This window comes from Zingiber officinale, chromosome 6A (genome assembly GCF_018446385.1).
Source record: "Zingiber officinale cultivar Zhangliang chromosome 6A, Zo_v1.1, whole genome shotgun sequence".
Taxonomy (NCBI): domain Eukaryota; kingdom Viridiplantae; phylum Streptophyta; class Magnoliopsida; order Zingiberales; family Zingiberaceae; genus Zingiber; species Zingiber officinale.
The window spans coordinates 145,164,741-145,186,449 of NC_055997.1; the positions used below are offsets into that span (position 1 = coordinate 145,164,741).

A 21,709-nucleotide genomic window follows, 5' to 3' on the forward strand; every position below is an offset into this window, starting at 1 on the left:
AATTTTGAAATTTAAGTTTTTAAAATAATTTTGAAATTTAAGTTTTTTAAAATAATTTTGAAATTTAAGTTTTTTAAAATAATTTTGAAATTTAAGTTTTTAAAATAATTTTGAAATTTAAGTTTTTAAAATAATTTTGAAATTTAAGTTTTTTTTTTTAAAATAACTTTGAAATTTAAGTTTTATTTTTTTAAAATAATTTTGAAATTTAAGTTTTTTTTAAAAAAATAATTTTGAAATTTAAGTTTTTTTTTTAAAATAATTTTGAAATTTAAGTTTTTTAAAATAATTTAGAAATTTAAGTTTTTTTTTTAAATAATTTTGAAATTTAAGTTTTTTAAAATAATTTTGAAATTTAAGTTTTTAAAATAATTTTTTTTTTAATTTTAAATTTCTTAATCATCTCACCCGACCTAAATTTTCAATCAGGTAATCCTATAATTGTTGTGAGATGAATTATAATTCAATTTTAAGGTTTGGGTTAACTTTGTGTTAGATTCAGGTTTAGCTTTGGGTTCAACAAGTAAGCATTCTTTGGATAAACTTCTGGGCTATGGTGAGTCACAAGGAACTCATTAAAGTAACCATGCCTTCGAGGTTTTCCAAATAGTCCTACCCATTGAGCTTAGTACTAAATCTTGGTCTAACTAGTTAGGATCCATTTAAGGGTAGCTTCGGTCAGTTCCACTTGGCCAAATGCACAAGGTCGAAGCCATATCTTCCTAGACATGCGATGCCCAAGTTTCCCTAACGTACTATCATCCAAAAAACTTCACTAGTACTGTGGGTCAAGTTAATCCTTGCCTTTTAATCTAACCTTAATTACCCTGCCGAGTAATCTACTCTTGTTTTACCCATTTCGGGTAGATTAGGTTCAGTTACCCTGCCGGGTAGTTTAGTTGGGGGTGCCAGCGAGTCTGGATCCTCCATTTAATTTAATTTCAAATCTTGAATTTAATTTTAATTTTAAATTTTGAAGTTGATTTTAATTTTGAATTTTGAATTTATAATTTAATTTTGAATTTTAATTTCAATTTCGAATTTTGAATTTAATTTTAATTTCGAATTTTGAATTTAATTTTAATTTTAAATTTTGAAGTTGATTTTAATTTTGAATTTTGAATTTAATTTTAATTTTAATTTCGAATTTTGAATTTTATTTTTAATTTCAATTTCGAATTTTGAATTTTGAATTTAATTTTAATTTTAATTTTGAATTTAATTTAATTTTAATTTCAATTTCGAATTTTGAATTTAATTTAATTTTAATTTCAATTTCGAATTTTGAATTTTATTTTTAATTTCAATTTCGAATTTTGAATTTAACTTTAATTTCAATTTAGAATTTAGAATTTTAAATTTTTAGGATTGTTTTTCTTTTTGCTCCCCCTGGATCATGGCCTCGATATGGTTTATCGAGGTAGTATATTTGATCCTTCGGAACCCAGTATTGTCCAAGTCCAACTTGATTGACCAAGTTAGACTTGGAGACCCATTCTTGGACTGATTTAATACTTTGTTTGTTTATTAATGATAAATAAGATCTATATTTACTTTTGTATCCCAGCCCAGTTCTGTTGTAGACGGCTCTTTGTGTCCCAAGAATCAAGTCCAAATTCTTGGAGCCCAAAGTAAACCGTTCTAAGGTATTTTCTAAATCTTTAACCTGATTTGTTAGACTTGAATTTTCTTCCTCAAGTTTTTGAATTTGAGTTGAAATTCCAGTCCTCTGGTCAGTGAGGGTTTAGTGTCGACCACTTCTTTAAGGACACTTACTTCCTTTAGAAGTGACTTAACTTTCGAGTTTGACTTAGCTAATTTGTGCAATAAATAGCTAACTAAAATGTTCAACCGGGAGATACTTATGGGGTCCGGTCCTTCGGAAGCGGATACGGATCCGTGGCTTTGCTCGGACTCTGCCTCGGACTCGCTCTCGCATCCGTATTCGACGACTTGGTCCCGGGCCATTAATGCGAGTAGACTCGTTTGTTCCAGCTCGTCGTCGTCGTCCTCCGATGAAGATTCGTCCCATGTTGCCTTAAGGACCTTTTCCTTCTTTGCTTTTTGACCTCCTTCAGTTAGGGCAGTTTGATTTGATGTGCCCTTTTTGGTTACACCGGTAGCATGTAACTTCAAACTTCATCTTTGTATTTTGTGGGCCTTCCTTTGATTTTACTGCCTTCTTTAGATCTCTTTTGTCGAATCCTTTCGTCTTGTAGAGCTTCTTCACGAGGTTTACCAGCTCGGTTGTAATGTCACCTTCTTCATCGTCAGAATCTGGTTCAGCTTCTGATGCTGGTTCGGTTCTCTGTCGTGGTCTCGGTTCCCGGGTTCGGCTTGTACCTGCAACCAACGCAATACCTTTCTCGGTTGGCTGTGCATTAGTCTGCTCATGAAGTTCAAATTCACTAAAAAGTTCATCTAGTTTTAAAGAAGATAAATCCTTGGAAACTTTGTAGGCATCTACCATTGATGCCCACAATGTATTCCTTGGAAACGAGTTTAGGGCATACCTTATTACGTCCCGATTTTCTATCTTCTGGCCAATTCCGTGAAGAGAGTTAAGGATGTCTTGTATTCTCGCGTGAAGAGAACTCGCCGTTTCGCCTTCCTGTATTTTTAGATTATATAATTTATTAAGTAAAAGATCTCTTTTACTTACCTTAGTGTCGTCAGTGCCTTCATGGAGTTCGATGAGCTTTTCCCAGAGCTCCTTTGCAGAGGAGAACGAGCCAACTCTGTTGAGTTCTTCCTTGGTAAGACCACACTGGAGGGTGCAGGTAGCTTTGGCGTCGGCTTCCACCTTTTTTATTAGAGAAGCGTCCCACTTCTCGCAGGGTGTAGTTTTGCCGTCGTCATCGATTGGCAGTTTCAATCCCGTCTTTATGATCATCCACGTTTCGAATTGTATCTTTAGATACGTTTCCATTCTTCCCTTCCAGTAGCCAAAATCCTCTCCGGAGAATAGCGGGGGACGTACAGTGCTGAAACCCTCTTGTTGGGCCATTTATAATATGTAACAAAAGAAAACAACAGAATATGTTCCAAGACTAAGTCTTGGATTAGTAGTGCTGGAATAAAGAATAATAAAAACGAACTCGAGTGGTGTTGCACCTACTTCGAGCAAAAGTCGATTCGAGGGAAACAGAATATAGCTATAAGGCTAAATTCTAATTCGACTCCGAAAACGAAAAAAACTGCGAAAAATTTGTTTTGAAAGGTGGTTGCACCAATTCAAAATGACCCCGCTCTGATACCAATTGTTGGATCGAGACGCGCTAGAGGGGGGGGTGAATAGCGCTCGTGGCTATAATCGTTCGATTATCGGAATCGTAAAACGTAAGAGTTAATGCAGCGGAATAAAATAACACAGAGAGACAAGGGATTTTTACTTCGTTCGGAGCCTGTGACGACTCCTACTCGAAGGCCCGTGATCCTTGATCGCTTTCCGTGGGCAACAACTATAAGCTCGACAAGAGTACAAATATTACAGTTAAGTATTAAAAAGAATACAGTTATACCGACGACAATATCGTAATCTGAAGATTCAGAGCTCCGGGTCGTCGATGTCTCGCAACAGCACTTTGGAATCGTGAGCAGCTTGTAGAGTAAGATCACAAAGTTGTTCCTCTGAAGTCGCTGGTCGAGACCCCTTATAAAGGGGTTCAAGGCGCCTTATACTGTTCACCCAGGCGCCTTGAACGAGCCGAGTCACCAGCGTGGATCACGGACCTGGTCGAACTCTATCCGGTTCAAGGCGCCTTCAGCCTATAGGCGCCTTCAACCTCCGGTCCAGGCGCCTTGAACTCCATTCAAGGCGCCTCCAGTCTGCTTTTGCACTTGAGGCGCCTCAAGCTCCATGGAGGCGCCTCGGACATTATCCGAGTTGTAACTTGCTCCTTTGTTCCGCAAAATGTGTTAGTCCCAAACACATACCCCGCAAAACAAAGTTAGCAAAACATAATGAATGATAATAATAAAAGTTTTGACAACATTCGAACTGTCCGACTTCGGGTTTCCTACCGGAAACCCTAGGTCGACACGCCTCTGTTCCCTCTACGGGAACGCGTCCTCACCTACTCCACTCGGAGATTTACATTGCCGATCGATCCTCCGGATCGATTGGACTTTGCTCGACTCGATGCTTCGGACTTCTGTGAACATCCGCCCACCGGCCTGCGGACTTTCACCTAGTTCGCGACACCAGGACTTTCCACCTAGGGTTACCACCCCCTAGGACTTTTGCCTGAAGCCATCGACCTGCCAAGACTTTCCGCATAGGGTTACCACCCCCTATGACCTAGGGTTACCACCCCCTAGGGTTTTACCTTGCCTAACCGCAGTTAGGACTTTCCTGAAACACTCAGCAAAAGCTGTCAGATAACAAAGCACCTTAACTTTGAATCCTTTGCCATTATCAAAACTTAGGTTCGATCGTCGGATGCTTCCCGCACCAACAGTTCCTTCGAGTTTGCAACTGCACCGCTATTATCATAATAAATTGTGATGATCTTGGGAAAACCAGGAATCACATCTAAGTCCATTAGAAAGTTCCTGAGCCGTACAGCTTCTTTGGCTACCTCAGACCACATACTCAGTTTCCATGGTTGAGTCCGAAACGCATTTCTGCTTAATACTCCTCCATGCAATAGCTCCACCTTCTAGAGTAAACACATAGCCTGACGTAGACTTACTATTGTCCCTATCTGATTGGAAATCCGAATCCATGTAACCCATAGGGAGCAAATCGTCTGCTTGGTAAACTAGCATATAGTCTCTAGTCCTTCTCAGGTACTTTAATATATGCTTTACCACAGTCCAATGTCCTTGTTCAGGGTTACTCTGATATCTGCTAACCATGCCCATGACAAAACAGATATCAGGTCTCGTACACAGCATTGCATACATAAGGCTTCCTACAGCCGAGGCATAAAGAACTGCCTTCATGTCCTCTATCTCCTTTGATGTCTTCGGAGACATCTCTTTAGATAAAGCTACTCCATGCCTAAAAGGTAAGAAACCTTTCTTGGAGTTTTGCATGCTAAAATGAGCAAAGATTGTATCTATATATAAAGCTTGGGATAAGCACAACATTCTTTTCTTGCGATCCCTTATAACTTTGATCCCAAGAATATGTGCACATTCTCCTAAGTCCTTCATATCAAATTGTCTGGACAACCATACCCTTACGTCCGATAATACCTTGACATTGTTGCCAATTAACAAAATATCATCTACGTATAGTACAATAAATACCACCACATTTCCGTTACACTTCTTGTATACACAAGACTCATCCGGACACTAAATAAATCCATATGACTGAATTACTTCATTAAACCGGATGTTTCAAGATCTTGAAGCTTGCTTCAGTTCATAAATGGACCGATTGAGCTTACACACTAGATGCTCTTTGCCCTTTTCAATGAACCTTCTGGTTGCTTCATATGGATGTTTTCTTCAAGACTTCCGTTAAGGAAAGCTGTCTTGACATCCATTTGCCAAATCTCATAATCCATATGAGCGGCAATGGATAAGAGTATCCGGATAGACTACCGGTGAAAAAGTCTCCTCATAATCGATTCCCTCTTTCTGAGTATACCCTTTCGCAACAAGCCTTGCTTTGAAGGTTTCTACCTTCCCATCTATCGCTCTTTTCCTTTTGTAGATCCACTTGCATCCAATGGCTTTTACACCATCAGGTGGTTCTACAAGCTCCCATACCTTATTATAATACATAAATTCTATTTCGGAATTCATTGCCTTTTGTCAAGATACTGCATCTATATCTTGGAGTGCTTCGTCATATGTTCGGAGATCAGGTTCATGTTTTCCTGGGATCAAGTCCGAAGACTCTCCCAAAAACATGAATCTCTCAGGTTGCCTCACAACCCTCTCACTACGACGAGGCACTGTCTCTGGCTGTGTATCATATGTGACACGTGTTGCAGTTTTTTATGGTACTTCATCTTGTACTGTTGGTACTAAAGTAGACGTGTCCTCTCTAATTTCTTCTAGAACAATTTCGCTCATGGACTTATGGTTCATTACATAATCTTCTTCTAAAAATCGAGCATTGGTACTAACAATGATCTTCTGATTTTTAGGATTATAAAACAAATCACCTTTCGTTCCCTTAGGATATCCCACAAACAGATAAACTTCTGTACGTGATTCCAACTTGTCAGTATATCCCTTCAGCACATGTGCTGGACTACTCCATATCCGGATATGATTCAGACTAGGATTTCGCCCATTCCATAATTTCATGGGTGTAGAATGAACTGTTTTAGGAGATACCATATTCAGAATGTACACTGTTGTTTCCAGAGCATATCCCCAGTACACTCATCATCGATCTAACCATTTCCATAAGAGTCTTATTCCTTCGTTCTGCCACACCATTCTATTGGGGTGTACCAAGTGCAGACAATTGGGATTGAATCCCGACTTTTGATAAGTAATTCCTAAACTCTCCAAAGAGGTATTCGCTACCACGGTCAGACCGTAGTGTCTTGATACTTTTACCAAGACGTTTCTCCACATCAGCCCTATATTCTTTGAACTTGTCAAAGCATTCAGACTTACGGCGCATCAGGTAAATATCCGTATCTTGAATAATCGTCTATAAAGGAAACGAAGTATTCATAACCACCTCTTGCCTGGATAGACATAGGACCACACAAATCAGAATGAACCAGTTCTAACGCATCTTTGGCTCTATACCCCTTGGCCTTAAAAGGTCTCTTGGTCATTTTACCTTCCAAGCAAGATTCACATGTTGGAAAGTTTTCCAACTCTAATGAACCCAAGAGTCCATCGGCTACAAGCTTTGAATCCTACTTAAGTTAATATGTCCAAGCCTTAGATGCCAAAGATATATTTGGTTTATTTCCGAAGGTTCTTTTCTCTTATTAGAGTTAAAAGATGTGTTATTAATTTTCATATTTTGCTTTGTGGGAGAAATTACATTTAAAGTGTATAAATTGTCAACCAATGCACCAGAACAGATAATCACCTTATTTCTCTTTATAACGACATTGTTACTAAAGGAAACTGAATATCCATCCAAATACAGTTTAGAAACTGAAATTAAATTCTTTCTAAAACTAGGTACATAAAGATAATTTCTTAAAATCAAATTTCTATTCCTATCAAATGATAAGTAGACGTCTCCCACTGCAACAGCCGCCACCTTAGTAGCATTGCCCATGTAGACAGTTATCTCTCCATCAAATAGTTGCCGAGTTTCCTGGAACCCCTGCAAAGAATTGCAGACATGATCAGTGGCTCCTGTATCTACACACCAGGTGCTGGTAGATAACACCGCTAAACATGCTTCAACTACTAGAGTATGAGATATACCTTTATTGTTCTGGTTCCCATGAGGACAGTCCGCTTTCCAATGTCCAGACTGCTTACAGATGAAGCACTTGCCCTTCGACTTCTTCATACCAGATTTCTGTCCTGTACCTTGAGGTTTATTCACCTTCTTTGCTGAAAAGACCTGTTTCTTCTTCTTCTTGCCTTTCGACATAGAAGTAGAATCATTTTCAGTATAGTGAATCTGAGAACTATGACGAAATATTCCTTCTGCTGTCTGTAGTTCTGTCAGAAGTTCCGCCAACGTATACTCTCTTTTGTTCATGTTATAGTTCAGGCGGAACTTCTCAAAACTTCTGGGTAGCGTTTGGAGAATTATATCGACCTGGGTTTCCCCATCTATTTCTCATCCAAGGACTTGTATTTCATTCAGATAAGCCATCATTTTGAGGATATGATCCCTTACGAGTATTCCCTCAGACATGGTGGCTGTCATTAGCTTTCTCATTGCCTCTTGCCTAGCAGTCTGACTCTGATGCCCAAAGAGTTCTTTGAGATTGTTCATTATATCATAAGCTGTTGGTAAATCTTGATGTTGATGTTGCAATACATTTGACATTGATGCCAAAATGTAATACCGCGCCATCTCATCAGCTTTTGCCCATTTCTTATGATACTCAATCTCCTCTGTGATAGAGTCACCGTCAGGTGCATCAGGGCAAGCCTCAGTCAGTACAAACTTATAGCTTTCAGCAGTAAGGACAATGTCCAAGTTTCTTTTCCAATCTATGTAGTTGGGTCCAGTAAGTTTGTTCTCTTTCAGTATAATGGCCAGTGGGTTGAAAGTCATCCTAAGAATTATAAAAATAAACTTTGGTCAAGACTCTAAATTTAGAATAATATTGATTCCTCAAATAATACTATTTTAAATTAAGCAACACCTTAAATCACCGTAAATATTACATGCCACGTTAGTGTGGACGTATACAAATTCAACATTTGTAAGAGGAGAGTGTGACCCATTAATTTTATTATCTTGTCATCCTAACTTTATGACAAATAAAATTAATAGTTGGTTTCACTTTGGTCACACAATACAATAGCAGTGACTCCGTTGGGGAGGATAATATTGAATGCGTCTAAGTGTATACCATTACTTGATACTAAGTCCATTAAATAGGATTGTGCCCCTTCAGTTGGAGAAGATCACACGCTCCTAAATAATTTCCTATAACCATCCATTAAGGAAATTTGATCTAGTGATCCGCAATAAACCCACCCGTTGTGGAGGGAGGCACTCAGAGCCAACACGCAAGCTTGTTGCATCACTTACAAACCAGTAATAGAGACCATGAGATTTATTAAAATCCCTCTCCTACTTAGTTATTTAAAATGAGGAATTTTAAACTATCCTAGCATACATCAAATGCATATACACACATCACAGTAAATAAAAGCAATAAATATGGAAATTATTTTCCAACTATTATGGCCTTTTTTTGTTACTGTCCTCCATGTGCTCCAACCCTAGTTGCTGCCTTATTTAGCCACCGCCATCAGGTCGAGTCGTCGTCGTCGGTGCGGTTAGCACTAACGGTCTAACTCGGGTTTTGATGAATGACAAATCAGATTAAGTTAGGTTTGTTGTGATCTAATACTCTGACCGAGTGTGCAGACGAAGTCTAGATAGGTCGACGAGTTGACTGGATGTCTGGCAAGAAGTCTAGCTAGGTCGACGGGTTGACCGGATAGCTGGCGAGAAGACCAAGCGGGTCGACGGGCTGACCGGACGCTTGGCAAGAAGTCCAGACGGGTCGAAAGGCTGACCGAACGTCTGGTAGGTAAGTGAAGGGAAGTCACTGGAAGGGAGTGACTGTGAGGACACGTTCCCCGGAAGGGGACATTAGGCGTCGATCCGGCTTAGATCCATTTCGGATCTCTAAGTTGAGATCGTGACTAGATTCCGGTCTCGGAAAGACGGAGTCTAAGTCATACTTTCTGTGTCAAACTCATGAACTGTACTAACACTCTGTTTTGCAGGATATACACTATTTATGCACCTCGGACTAACCTTGTCTTGCAGGAAAGCTGATTTCTGGAGAAAGGTGGTCCGGGCACCCGGAGGGGATCCGAACCCCCGGAGGTCCGGGCGCCCGGAGGGGATTTTTATCCAGATCGCGCGTTGCCATGTGGAGCTCGTTGGTTGGACCTGCCACGTCTCACTAGGGCGCCCGGAAGGGATCCGGGGCGCCCCGAGCCTCATATAAAAGGAGGGTCAGAGGGGAGCTTCAGAACAACTCAGAATCCGCTTTCCTACGCTCCTGCAACGCTGCGAAGTTCCGACAACGCTGTTCTTTTAATTTCTTCTTCTGTCAGTATAGCTTTACTTTGTTTTTCATTATCATTCCTGTATTAGCTTGTAATAGTTATCGAATTGGCCATCGAAAGCACCCTCGTATGTTGGCCTTGGAGTAGGAGTCGACACAGGCTCCGAACCAAGTAAAATTAGTTCTGTGTTAGCATTGATTTTCTTTTCCGCTGCGCTCACTCTTATCGAAATTTTTGTAATCGATATTCACCCCCCCTCTATCGAAACTTCAAGATCCAACAAGTGGTATCAGAGCAGGTATCGCTCTGATTTGGTGTAACCACCAATCAGAAAAGGGGGTAAAATATTTTTTCTTTTTTTTTCCCGGCTTTCATTTTTTTTACGATTAATATCATTGCCCTTGTGGAAAGTTTTTTTTGGCAATTAAATCTAAATTGGTGCAACACCAATCTAGATCTTTCTACTAGTTTTAATTCTTCCCGCACTACTAATCCAAGACAGAGTCTTGGGACTTTTTGTCTATTTTGTTTACTTGTGTACAGGACTAAAATGTCACAGCTTGAAGGATTCAGCACAGTGCGTCCTCCCCTCTTCAACGGGGATGACTTCCCGTATTGGAAGAAGAGAATGGAAGTCTATCTCAAAACGGACTTCGACCAGTGGATGAGCATCACCAGACCCTATAAAATACCAGTAGACAGTTCCGGAAATCTACTGGATCCAGAAGATTGGACGTCAGACCTAAAGAAGAAGGCGTCAACAGAAAACAAAGCAATCATCACCCTACAGTGCGGATTGACCAGAGAAGAACTAAACCGGGTCGGACCACATAAGAAAGCCAAAGAACTGTGGGACAAACTGATCGAGCTGCACGAAGGAACGAGCGACGCTAAGGTAACAAAACGAGACTTATTATTAAATAAAATATTTAATATAAAAATACAGGAAGGAGAAACTGCAAGTCAACTTCACACGAGGATCAAGGGCATCCTCAATGGGCTCCGCGCCATCGGCCACCAAATGGAGAACCGGGATTTGATAAGGTATGCATTAAACGCATTTCCACGTAATAGTTTGTGGGCATCTATCGTAGATGCCTATAAAATTTCTAAGAATTTATCGAAACTTAAATTAGACGAGTTGTTTTATGAATTAGAACTACACGAACAAACTAACGTCGGGGCCGAGAAAGGAATTGCTTTGTTTGCAGGTCCCTCCAAAGAAAAGAAGAACAAGCCTGAGTCTGAAGCAGATTCTGACCAGGACTTTGAAGATGAAGAGCACCTGGTGAACTTGGTAAGGAAAATGTTCACCAGGAGAAAGAGAGGCTTCAGCAAGAAAGACCTTCAGAAAATCAACTCCCCCTAACCAAGGAGCGTAACGTGCTTCAGATGCAACAAAAAGGGCCACTACAAGAACGAGTGCCCGAAACTGAAGAACGACAAACCAAAGCTGATCAAAAAGAAGGCGCTCAAAGCGACATGGGACGACACTTCCTCAGACGAATCGGAAGCCGAAGAACAAAAGAACTAGAGTTACCTCACGTTGATGGCCCGCGAAGAAGAATCGGAGGATGAATCGGAAGACGGGTCTGAACCCGAATCAAGCCACGAGTCCGTACTCGTTTCCGAAGGTTTCGAAGAGGTATACCGAAATCTAAACAGAAAGTTTTTTAAAATTATTTCCTGCTTAAATAATAAATTAGTAAAAATAGAAAATGAAAATAAGTCACTCCTCGAGGAAAATCAAGATCTCAAGGAACAAATAAAAACTCGAGTCCAACTCAAGATCTAACACTTGAGGTGGAGAATCTATCACTAAAATTAGAAATTAATAATTTAAAAGAAATATTAGAAAAATTCACAACGAGGTCAAAGAACTTAGATTTAATTTTAAATAATCAAAAAAGCAAGTTACAACAAAACTGGACTTGGTTACAAATCAAGTTCAACTAAAACTTTTAAATCATTAATAACCCAACACAAACCAACAAAACAAGCTTGGGTTCCGAAAGCGTGTTTAATCACGCAAATAGGACTTAATCAATACTACATCCCTAAAGATAAAGTATATTATATAAAGTCAAATAAACCAGAATACAAACCTGAACCAAAAGGGTTAAAGTCTAAACATATTAAAACTCAACAAAATGTAAATTATCATCAAGTGAAATGTAATTATAAAAAAAAATAGACATAAACCGAGAACAAAGTTAAATTAAATGGTAATTAATTCAGGGGGAGGCTCCAGAATAGCTGACACCTCCAAAACTAACATATCCGGCAGGGTAACCCTAACCAACCTACCCGGCAGGGTAATTAGGATTAGTTAAAAAGGGTTCAAGTTTAACTTGAAAAATGGTACTGGTGAAATATTGGATGATAGTACGTTAGGGAAGCTTAGTCTATGCATGTCTAGGAAGATATGGCTTCGACCTGGTGCATTTGGCTAAGTGGAACTGACCGAAGCTACCCTTTATGAATCCTAACTAGTTAGACCAATGCTTTGTACTAAGTCTAGTGGATAGGACTATTTGGAAAACCTCGAAGGTATGGTTACTTTAATGATGTCCGAATAACTCACCATAGCCAGAAGTTTATCCAGACAACGCCTATTTGTTGAACCCAAAGCTAAACCTTAATCTAACACAAGTTAAAAACAAAATCCAAAACTGAAACAAAATTCATCTTACAAAATTATAGGATTCCCTGATTGAAAACATAGATCGGGTGAGATGACTAAGAAAGTTTAAATTAATTAAAATTAAATTAAATTAAATTAAAATTTAATTAAATTAAAATTAAAATTAAAATTAAATTAAAATTATATTAAATTAAATTAAAATTAAATTAAATTAAATTAAATTAAAATTAAATTAAATTAAAATTATTATTTTTTAACTTTAAAATTTTTATTTTTTAACTTTAAAATTTTTATTTTTTTACTTTAAAATTTTTTTAAAAAATTTATGTTAAAATTGAAACTTAAATATTTTAACTTAAAAATTTATTAAAACTTAAAACATTTTTTCAATAGGTAGACTAACCTCAATTCCTACCTATTGTAGGAAACTAAGTGGATTTTGGATAGTGGTTGCTCCAAACACATGACTGGAGATCACACAAAATTCACTCAACTCACCTACAAAAGCCTAGGAACAGTTGCCTTTGGAAACAATGACAAACTTAAGGTAATTGGTATAGGTAACATAGAACTAAAAATTGACTTTATTATTACAAATGTTTTACTTGTTGAAAATTTCAAATATAATCTCTTGAGTATCAGTCAACTGTGTGATACTAGGTATAAGGTTAGGTTTTTATCTAAAAAATGCTTAATCAAACACCTAGATAACCCTAACATAAGACTAAAAGAGTTTAGAAAAGACAACATCTATGCAATCAACTTAACCACTTCTTCAATTGAGTGTCACTTAACACAAAAAGAAGAAACATGGTTATGGCATAGAAGGATGTCACACACAAATTTTAGAAATATAAGTAAACTAAATGGATTAGTTAGAGGTCTACCAAAATTACCTAACTTAGATTCAACCATATGTAATGCTTGTCAACAAGGTAAACAGACAAAATCCACCCACAAACCAACTAATCAATCACAAACCAACTCAATACTAGAACTATTACACTTAGACCTATTTGACTCCCATGGAGTCAAATCAATAAATGGAAGTCTATACTGTCTAGTGATAATAGATGACTACTCTAGGTTCACCTGGGTAAAATTCTTAAAAAATAAGGACGAAACTTTTGAAATTTTTACAAACTTTTGTAAACAAGTTGAAAATGAAAAGGACCTTAAAATTAAAAGAATTAGAAGTGATAATGAGGGAGAATTCAAAAATCATAATTTCAACAAATTCTGTCTTGAAAATGGCTACCATCACAAATTTTCGTGTCCTAAAACCCCCCCAACAAAATGGAATTGTAGAAAGAAAAAATAGAACCTTACTTGAAGCCTCTAGAACAATGTTAAATGAATACAACCTACCTAAATACTTTTGGGCAGAAGCTGTCAGTACAGCTTGCTACGTACAAAACAGAACAACACTAAATAAAATCCATAACAAAACATCTTTTGAAGTTTATCATAATAAACAACCCAATATAAAATACTTTAGAGTATTTGGGTGTCCCATTTTTATCCTAAACACAAGAGAACACTTAGGAAAATTCACCTCTAAAGTTGAAAATGGAATCTTTCTAGGCTACTCCCTAAATAGTAGAGGCTACAGGGTTTACAATAAGGTTACCTTAAGAATTGAAGAAACTACTAATGTGAAATTTGAAGAATCCAAACAAAACCCAGAACAAACACAACTTCAACCAATTGAATTTGTTCAACAAAATAACAATTCTGAAGGAACCAACCAAACTCTAAGTCCTGAAGAAGAAGAACAACCTCAGGAAAGTCAACCCCCTAGAACTATAAGAGTCAACCCAAATCACCCAACTGATCAAATAATTGGTGACCCAGATCTTAGAGTTCAAACTAGATCATCCTTCAGAAATCTAAGTCAAATATCTTTAATTTCAAAAATTGAACCCAAAACCATAGCTGAATCACTACTTGACCCAGACTGGGTCATAGCTATGCAAGAAGAATTAGCTCAATTTGAGTGAAATGAAGTTTGGGACTTGGTACCACCACCCAAAAATAAGAAAATAATAGAAACAAAATGGGTATTTAGAAACAAATTAAGTGAAACTGGAGAAATTACACGAAATAAAGTCAGGCTAGTTGCTAAGGGGTTCAGTCAAGTAGAAGGACTTGACTACGATGAAACATATGCCCCAGTAGCTAGACTGGAATCCATTAGAATGCTACTAAGTTATGCATCATACAAAGGGTTTAGACTATACCAAATGGACGTTAAGTCAGCATTCCTAAACGGACTAATAAAGGAAGAAGTCTACGTAGGACAACCACTTGGATTTGAGAGTCTAGAACATCCTGATTATATCTATAAATTGAAGAAAGCCTTAAATGGACTTAAGCAAGCACCTAGGGCATGGTATGAAAGATTAATATCTTACCTAATATCTAAAGGATTTAACCAAGGACAAATTGACCCAACCTTATTTGTCAAATTAATAAAGGAAGATATCTTTATAGCACAAGTTTATGTAGATGACATAATCTTTGGTTCAACAAATTCAGATTTCCTAGATGAATTTACAAGTTTAATGGAATGCGAGTTTGAAATGAGTCTGGTAGGCAAATTAACCTACTTTTTAGGGTTACAAATCAAACAAACAAATGAAGGTAAGTACATTTATCAACAAAAATATACTAAGGAATTACTTAAGAAATTTGAAATGGAAAACACCAAAGAAATGGAAACACCTATGGCAGTAAACACAATCCTAGATGATGATCCCAATGGAAAACCAGTTGATCTAAAATATTATAGGAGTGTCATAGGTAGCCTACTATACTTAACTGTAAGTCGACCAGATATCTTATTTGCAGTTAGTATGTGTGCAAGATACCAAACCTGTGCTAAAGGATCCCATCTGACTCAAGTCAAAAGAATCTTTAGATATCTTAAAGGAACAACAAATCTAGGCATTTGGTATCCTAGGACTAATAACTTTGAATTAATAGGGTACTCTGACTCAGATTATGCTGGATGCAAGTTAGACCGCAAAAGCACAAGTGGCGGATGTCAATTATTAGGTCCATCACTTGTCAGCTAGTTTGGTAGAAAGCAACATTATGTTGCCCTTTCTACAACTGAGTCAGAATATATAGCAATAGGAGAGTGTGTTGCACAATTATTATGGATGATGCACACCCTAAAAGACTTCAACTTGAACCTCACAAATGTCAAAGTCTTAATTGACAACATTAGCTCAATCAACCTAACAAAAAATCCAGTGCATCATTCCAGAACTAAACATATTGAAATTAGACATCACTTCATCAGGGATCATGTTACTAAAGGGGACATTGAACTCAAATACATTGAGTCCAAATCCAATTTAGCTGACATATTCACAAAACCACTCCCTGAAAGTGAATTTAGCAATTTGCGTAGATAGTTAGGAATGTGTTTAATAGACTAGGATTTTTAAAATTCAAAATTACTTTCAAATTGACTGTTTTAAATTCTAGGTTAAATTTGTTTTCATTTGTTTTAAAACCTTCCAACTTTTAGAATTTCAAAACAACTTTAGCCTTAGACTAGAAAAATCCCCTTAGAAATCATGTTCCCCCAGGACTAGTATTTGAGCATCTCACCAACACCTTAGGATTACCTTGCTTGTGATTGACAAACTTAGAAAGGGGTGAGATGTATATGCCAATTGTCTGGACTTAAGATGCTTATGTCAGTGCATCGATATAAGTCTGGGTGTTAAATACAAAACCTACATTAATCAAGTTAAGTTATTCTGCTTAGTCAACCACTAACTGATCACAATGAACTTAACTTGACTAACCAAGTGAAAGTTGTCATCTTCTGATAGTCAGTAAGTAACTAATTGGTTACACAGCTATTGTAGATATCAGGTTTAGGGGGAGGATTAATTAGTCTCATATTTATGTTTGGTATTTTTTAAAAATACTTTCTTAAAAATATTTTAAATATATTTAACAAATCTGACTTATCTTTGTAAACACTAATAAACTTGGTTTTGAAAATCTTACTTTTGTAAAATAATCTTTATAAAACTTATGTTTAAAACGGTGTTTTAACTTTACAAGCTTATTTTGAAAATTTCAATAATTAGATCTAGCTTTAAAGTTTGATTTGAAAATTAAACTTCACTTTATTTTGAAAATCTGGATTTTGTAAACTTAGACTTGAAAAATAAATTTTAATTAGCCTTGAAAAGTAGATTTACAAACTTAATGTTAAAATTTTGAAAACTCATGTTTGTAAAGAATTCCAAGTTGAAACTTATTTTGAAAATTCAATTTATTGAAACTTGGATACTTATATTTTAAAATTAGCATTTAAAACTTAAAATATACTAAGTTATGTTGCTAAATTCGTTATTTTTCAAAACTTAGTTATGTTACAAAAATTAAATTACTATGTGGTGAAATTTAAAACTCCCCCAAGTTAACTTGACATCATTTCCCTCATTTTTTTATGTATTCTGTATGTTTAAATTATATCCTTGTTTGATGAATGCCAAAGGGGGAGGGATAGGTAGTTAAGTTAGAAAAATAAAATAAAATTAAAAACTAACTTAAACTTCATGCTAGAACAGAACAAAATGTTTAACCTGTTTACTCGCATATTTTTACTAACTTAACCAGGTTATCATTCCATCAAAAAGGGGGAGATTGTTGGTGCGGTTAGCACTAACGGTCTAACTCGGGTTTTGATGAATGACAAATCGGATTAAGTTAGGTTTGTTGTGATCTAACACTCTGACCGAGTGTGCAGACGAAGTCCAGACAGGTCGACGGGCTGACCGGATATCTGGCAAGAAGTCCAGCTAGGTAAACGGGCTGACCGGATAGCTGGTGAGAAGACCAAGCGGGTCGACGGGCTGACCGGACGCTTGGCAAGAAGTCCAGATGGATCGAAAGGCTGACCGGACGTCTGACAGGTAAGTGAAGGGAAGTCACTAGAAGGGAGTGACTGTGAGGACGCATTCCCGGGAAGGGGACATTAGGCGTCGATCTGGCTTAGATCCATTTCGGATCTCTAAGTCGAGATCGTGACTAGATTCCGGTCTCGGAAAGACGGAGTCTAAGTCATACTTTCTGTGTCAAACTCATGAACTGCGCTAACACTCTGTTTTGCAGGATATACACTATTTATGCACCTCGGACTAACCTTGTTTTGCAGGAAAGCTGGTTTCTGGAGAAAGGTGATCCGGGCGCCCGGAGGGGATCCGAGCGCCCAAAGGTCCGAGAGCCCGGAAGGGATCCCGGCGCCCGGGAGGTGATTTTTATTCAGATCGTGCGTCGCCACGTGGAGCTCGTTGGTTGGACCTGCCACGTCTCACCAGGGTGCCCGGAAGGGATCCGGGGCGCCCCGAGCCTCATATAAAAGGAGGGTCAGAGGGGAGCTTCAGAACAACTCAGAATCCACTTTCCTACGCTCTTGCAACGCTGCGAAGTTCCGACAACGCTGTTCTTTTAATTTCTTCTTTTGTCGGTATAGCTTTACTTTGTTTTTTATTAGCATTCCTGTATTAGCTTGTAATAGTTATCGAATTGCTAGTGAATTGCCCATCGAAAGCACCCTCGTGTGCGGGCTTTGGAGTAGGAGTCGACACAGACTCTGAACCAAGTAAAATTAGTTCTGTGTTAGCATTGATTTTCTTTTTCGCTGCGCTCACTCTTATCGAAATTTTTGTAATCGATATTCACCCCCCCCCCCCTCTATCGAAACTTCACGATCCAACAGTCGCATCCATCTTGCTTCTTATTCTGCTGCGCCTCTGGTGCTCCAAAAGTACCACGCCTCGTAAGAATCCGATCCGCGACAAAAATAGAATTTTACATATATCGATCCTATATTCCACGAGCGAATGTACATGTATTCTAGATCGAACAAAAATAAAATTCTAAAAATAATACAACTCCTGCTGTATTTTATACATACAATTATGCACACAAATAATGCCCTTGACATATCCAAGGGTCCAATCACACACAATATCAATAAGCCATAATAGTTGGAGCCTGCAACCAAAGAGTTAGCACATCCTACTATTATCCTGCCTAAATTATGTATGACATGTGTATAAACTATTTGAATTCTAAACACACAGAGGCAAACCCTAGCTCAGATACCAATTGTTAGTTAATCCTAGGAAAACGTACCGGTTCCACTGAATAAAATTTTTTGTACAAGTGTCGAACCTTTCCTTAAATAACCTATTGTGTTCTTTAGAAGTTAAATTAGGAATCGTAGACAGAACTTAATATCATTGATTCCAAATTTAACTTATCTGTTCTTAATGATTTAAATTTGAATCGCAAGCGGAACTTAACACTATTGATTCAAATCCACCTAAGTTATTAATTTCATTAAATATTAATTTCCAAAATTGGCTTCTAGGACTGCATGGCGAGGCACATGACCTTTTTGGATATGGGAGCAACCACCACCGGCTAGGCAAAGCCTTTTAAGGAAAGCTAACATTTAATTTCCTTAAATAACTCTAGGTTAACCAAAAAGAACAATCGAATCACAAATTCGAAAAAGAAGAAAACACAAACTCGAAAAATAAATTCAAAAAACTAGATCTAATTGCCTCTTGTATTTAGAATTCTTACAAAGAAAATAACTAGTATGATGCGGAAGAAAATTACTAGTTATACCTTCTCTTTGTAAGCTAATGACCTCGAGATCTTCTGCCGTATTCGTCATCTCGCCTTGGACGTCGTGTGGGAGACGATCCTCCAAGATGAACACCACCCAAAAGCTTCCTCCTCTTCTTCTAAAATCCGGCCACCAACACCACCAAGGAGAAGAGAGCAAAAGGGAAAAGAGAGAAGAGAGAGAGGGCCATCCACTTGATGATCTCTAAGCAAGAGAATAAGAATTGTGTCTCATGAAGCCCCCCTCACCTCTTCTTTTATATTACTTGTCCAAGGCAAATAAGGAAAAGGTTTTTACAAAAATAAAATCATCCAAGAGTTTTTCCTTTTCCCTTTTAATTTTTCCTTTTCTTTCCTCTTGATTAAATCAATCACCAATTTTATTTTGTGATGATTTTATTATTTTTAATATTGCCAGCCACTTGCTTGGGCACCAAGCAAGGTGGCCGGCCACCCTATCAAGGGAAAAAAGAAATATAATTTTTATAAATTTTACAATAAAAAATCCTCTTATAAAATTTACAAGCTCTCTTTCCTAAATTAGGAGTTAAAAAAGGAAAGTTCTAAAAATTAAAACCATGTTTTAAAATTTAAAACTTCTCATAAAATTTCTCTTTTTAACATGATGATAGAAAATTTTAATTTTAAAACTTTTCTTCTTTTTTTTTTAAACCATGAGGATGGTTAAAAAAGGAAAGTTTTAAAACTTTTAAAACTCTCTATTAAAACATGTGACCAAATTCAAATAAGAAAAGTTTTTTTAAAAAAAAATAAAATCTCTCTTTTAAAACTTATAGTTTTCTACAAAGAGAAGATTTTAAAAATTCAAAAACAACCCTCCTTGTTTGAATATTGTGGCCGCCCCCTTCATGCTTGGTCACCAAGCAAGGGGCCGACCCCTATAAAGAGGATGTGGCCGGCCCTTGTTTGGTCACCAAGCATTGGACCGGCCCACTTCTTGGACACTAAGAAGAGCCTTATATTTGGATGGACTTGAGGCTATAATGAGGCTACGACAGGGACCTAGAGGAGAAATTGGTTTTGGTCTTCCGATGAGCTTGAGTATCCCGTGCTCGCCCCGAACACACAACTCAAGTTCATTGATAATAACTCATTCCACTAGAGAGTTATTATCGCACTACCGCAGCAATCCCAAATTACATTATGGGCTCCTTCTTATTATGAGTGTGTAAGTCTCCCTGTGTTTAAGATTATGAATGTCCACTAATTAAGTAAGTTACTGACAACTCACTTAATTAATATCTAGCTCCAAGAGTAGTACCACTCAACTTTATTGTCATGTCGGACTAAGTCCACCTGCAGGGTTTAACATGACAATCCTTATGAGCTCCTCTTGGGGACATTCTCAACCTAAATAACTAGGACACAGATTCCTTCTATAATCAACAACACACACTATAAGTAATATCATTTCCCAACTTATCGGACATATTGATTTATCGAGCTAAATCTCACCCTTTGATAAGTCAAAGAAATAAATATTAAATATATGTGCTTGTTATTATATTAGGATTAAGAGCACACACTTCCATAATAACTAAGGTCTAGTTTTTTTACTAAGTCAGTACAAAAAGAACTTACCTAAATGGTCCTACTCAATACACTTAAAGTGTATCAGTGTAATTTATTAGTCAAGATAAACTAATACTTAATTACACTACGACTATTCTGATGGTTTGTTCCTTTCCATCTTAGTCGTGAGCAACTTGTTTATAATTTATAGAGAACTGACAATATGATCTTCTGAGTGTGACACCACACTCCATGTTGTCTACTATATAAATTAATTGAACAATTACATTTAACAAATAAATACAGATATTACCAATGTGATTCTTTTATTTCAACAAATAAATGTTTACAAAAACTAGACTTTTAGTATACACTCTAATAGTCTCCTCCCGCCTCCGACGCCACTGTTGCCTTTCCCCTTCACGCGAGCCGCTGGCTACACTAGCCTCCACTTCTTCCTCTCTCCCTCTCGTGCTCCTCTCCAGCGCTGCCATAGCCACGGAGCACCTCCTCAGTCGACCGCCATCTCCTACAGTGGTCGCCGCCCCTTCCAGCAGGTGCCTACGCCTCCAGCGAGCGCTGCAGGCTCCAGTGGGAACCGCCTTCACCTCTGGCCAGAGCCACCTGTTCCACCGGTTGCCGGCGACGCCTCTAGCAACCGCCACCGCCGTCGAGTCCCGCGACCACCGCTGAGTCCAGCAGTCGCTGTCGCTAGGCCTAGCAGCCACCACTGTCGTCTACAGCAACTGATGTCGCCACTGCCATCGCAGTCGCCTCCAGCGGTTGTCATCACCGCCTACAACGGCTGTCGCCGCCTCCGCCGACTCCCACCTCCGATGTCACCTCTAGAGACAACCACTAGCCGACCCCCGACCTCCATGGTTTGTATTATGCTTTGCGTGTTGTATTCCGGCCATCGAGCCGTTGAGTTAGTGACATTATACAGCCTGCGTGACGTGTGACGGCCTACGAGCCGCTATCACATCCTTCCTACGTGTCGTCTCTTTGGACCCCGACTGCATCAGATTCCATGTCGTCGCCCTCAGATCCGGCTCCTCAGTTGACTCACATCCATCTGCTTGTCAGGGCCGCGACTACTCAATCAATACCGCGATCAGCTCACCGATCCATCCGAGGGCGCCCCCCGGGGCCAGGGTACATCATTGTACTCACACTATATTTATTTCATTGTGCCCAGGACCTGCCTCGAGC

At 38.1% G+C, this 21,709-nt stretch overlaps 1 protein-coding gene across 1 annotated transcript in view; it reads left to right on the forward strand.

Annotated features, from left to right (window-relative positions):
• LOC121995436 (vegetative cell wall protein gp1-like) overlaps window positions 1–21,459 on the forward strand; it is a 44,235-nt gene extending 22,776 nt beyond the window's left edge. Inside the window, exon 4 of the mRNA XM_042549177.1 lies at window positions 20,880–21,459. Within this exon, the coding sequence (XP_042405111.1) occupies window positions 20,880–21,459 (580 nt within the window). The remainder of the gene's footprint in view (window positions 1–20,879) is intronic.
• Window positions 21,460–21,709: the final 250 nt, after the last annotated feature.